This window comes from Danio rerio, chromosome 3, assembly GCF_052040795.2.
Source record: "Danio rerio strain M-AB ecotype USA chromosome 3, GRCz13ab, whole genome shotgun sequence".
In the NCBI taxonomy this organism is placed as follows: Eukaryota; Metazoa; Chordata; class Actinopteri; order Cypriniformes; family Danionidae; genus Danio; species Danio rerio.
Window position 1 is genome coordinate 187,501 of NC_141023.1, and position 2,500 is coordinate 190,000.

General features: G+C 49.4%; 2 protein-coding genes across 3 annotated transcripts in view; both read right to left on the minus strand.

Annotated features, from left to right (window-relative positions):
- Nucleotides 1-2,500, minus strand: part of wbp2nl (WBP2 N-terminal like) — a gene marked incomplete at its 3' end in the record, with an annotated part of 179,969 nt that overhangs the window by 55,435 nt on the left and 122,034 nt on the right.
- Nucleotides 1-2,500, minus strand: part of gsg1 (germ cell associated 1) — an 8,193-nt gene that overhangs the window by 1,672 nt on the left and 4,021 nt on the right. For both annotated transcript variants that reach the window (XM_087243713.1, XM_087243714.1), the window contains exons 5-6: nt 1,448-1,559; nt 1-1,068 (exon numbers count right to left, since the gene is read on the minus strand). The exon at nt 1-1,068 is cut by the window's left edge and continues 1,672 nt beyond it. In XM_087243713.1, the coding sequence (XP_087099839.1) occupies nt 498-1,068; nt 1,448-1,559 (683 nt within the window). In that variant the 3' untranslated portion in view covers nt 1-497. The remainder of the gene's footprint in view (nt 1,069-1,447; nt 1,560-2,500) is intronic.

Sequence of the window (2,500 nt, forward strand, 5' to 3'; positions counted from 1 at the left end):
CACCCTCCTCACACCCCCCGCTCTTAACTCTTAACTCTTAACACCCCAACCCTATTCACTGTCATCCGTGTCAATGGACAAATTAGCCTACTCAATTCCCCTATAGTGCATGTCTTTGGACTGTGGAGGAAACCTACGCCAACACGGGGAGAACATGCAAACTCCACACAGAAACATCAACTGACCCAGCCGAGACTCAAACCAGAGACCTTCTTGCTGTGAGGCGACAGCACTACCTACTGCGCCACCCCAAATGTCATTTTTATTGCTCAAAGCTTAACTTTCCCTTTGCAGTTCTTTATTTATTTTTTTAGCAAAATCAAATTTTATATCTCAGAAATTAATTTTGCTGTGTGATTTTTGGAGATTTGCAGTTATTTATTGCTCAATCCTTTATTTTTTGTTTGTCGGACTTGTTTATTTTGCAAGTATACATGGCCAGTGATTGACCATAGAAGATGGACATCTGAGAACACAAACACAGACTGGAGATCAGATCAGAGCGGACTGAACTCCTCATCCGAACCAGGAGATGACAAACTGGACAACACCAGAGAGATGGGCGGAGACGGGGGTGGAGCCAGGAGGGAGAGGGGACCGGAGATGGGCGGAGTTGAAGGCCGAACCAGGAGAGAGATAGGCGAGAGCAGTGTGGGGCTGTTAGGGAGAGGGGCGGAGCATGGTGAGAGTAGGGAGGAGCTGTGGGAGAAAGGGGAGGAGCATGATGAGAATTTGTTGGAGAAAGGGGCGGGGTTTGGCAAAAGTAGGGTATGGCTAGGGGAGAGTGCAGGAGAGCTAGGTGATAAAGGGGCAGGGCATGTGGAGAGTAAGGTGTGGCCAGTGGAGCGAGGGGCGGTGCCAGGAGAAAGAGGGGCGGAGCATGTGGGCGGCAGTGGAGGACAGAAGTAGGGAGACAGAGGCGAGAGCGGCTGGGGCTGCGGGGGGAAGGTAAAGTTTCTGCAGGGGTAAAACACACTCCTGTTCTTGGCCATCAGGAAGGTCTTGGTGTAGGTGTTCAGCGTGGAGACGCCAGACGACATGCAGCAGGTGAAGGCCACCCACGCCACGCTGCCAAACACAACACACACACTGTCAGCAACTGAGCAGAACACACACTCATAAAGGGCAGACCTCACACACACACACACACACACACACACACACTGCCTGAGCATGGAGTCAGTGCTGCTTGGCCACATTCTACTCTAGATATGGTTCAGTTATACTTCAGTGATCTCCATCCCCACAGCACATCCTCAGCAGCATGTACACTCCTGCTTCTGTCATGAGGGATGCGGACACCTGGTGTAGCATGAACAACCTGAATCTGTGCCGATCAATATTAGGGGAGATCATCAACTCTGACTCTGAAGACTGAGCGCACACACATACACACACACACACACACACACACACACATTCAAATACACACACAGGTGGTACTCACTAAAAGGCCCAGGAGTAGCCGTAACTGTGAGGTTTGAAGTCCTCAGGTCCGAGAGTGATGGTCACCTGGAAAACCTGCATATACATCATGTGAGCGACCATCCCCACCAATCCTGAGACAGAGAGAGAGAGAGAGAGAGAGAGAGAGAGAGAGAGAGAGAGATGGTAAATCATTGTGACCTGTCTTTCAGATGAGCTGTTAAACTGAGCTCCTGACTCTCTGTGCTCATTAATAACTCCAGGGCTCTTCTGGTAAAGGGTAGTGGTGTAACCCCGGTGTCCTGACCAAACTCCCTTCATCAGCTCTACCCATCATGGCCTCCTGATCATCCTCATCCTGATTGGCTCTATCACTGTCTCTCACCTCCTCCTACAGCTGGTGTGTGGTGAAGCACTGGCGCTGCTGTTGCATCATCTGGTGGAGCTGCACTGGTGGATGTGTGGATCAGATATGGTCGGATATGTTCAGTTCAGCAATGGATCAGGTATGGTCAGGTAAGATCAGGTTTGGTCAGGTATGGTCAGATATGGTCAGGTAAGGGTCAGGTATGGTCAGATATGAGCCCAATCTCAATTCTCCCCCTTAGCCCTTTGTCTGATCTCATATGAAGCAAGAGATCGCGATGACATGTGATGATGTGTACAGAAGCTGTAGAGCTGTCACAATTGCTTAGGGCTTTTGATTTTTCTCCAAGGGAAAGGGAAAGGGGTACAGACATATAATTGGGATTGGGCCATGGTCAGGAATGGGTCAGGTATGGGTCAGGTATGGTTAGGTAAGGGCAGATATGGTCAGGTATGGTCAGACATGGTCAGGAATAGATCAGATATGGTCGGATATGAACAGGTATGGGTCAGATTTGGTCAGATATGGACAGATATGGGTCAGGTATGGTCAGATATGGGTCAGGTAAGGGTCAGGTATAGTGAGATAAGGTCAGGTATGGTCAAATATGGGTCAGGTATTGGTCAGGTATAGTGAGATATGGTCAGTTATGGTCAGATATGGGTCAGGTATGGGTCAGGTATTGGTCAGGTATAGTGAGATATGGTC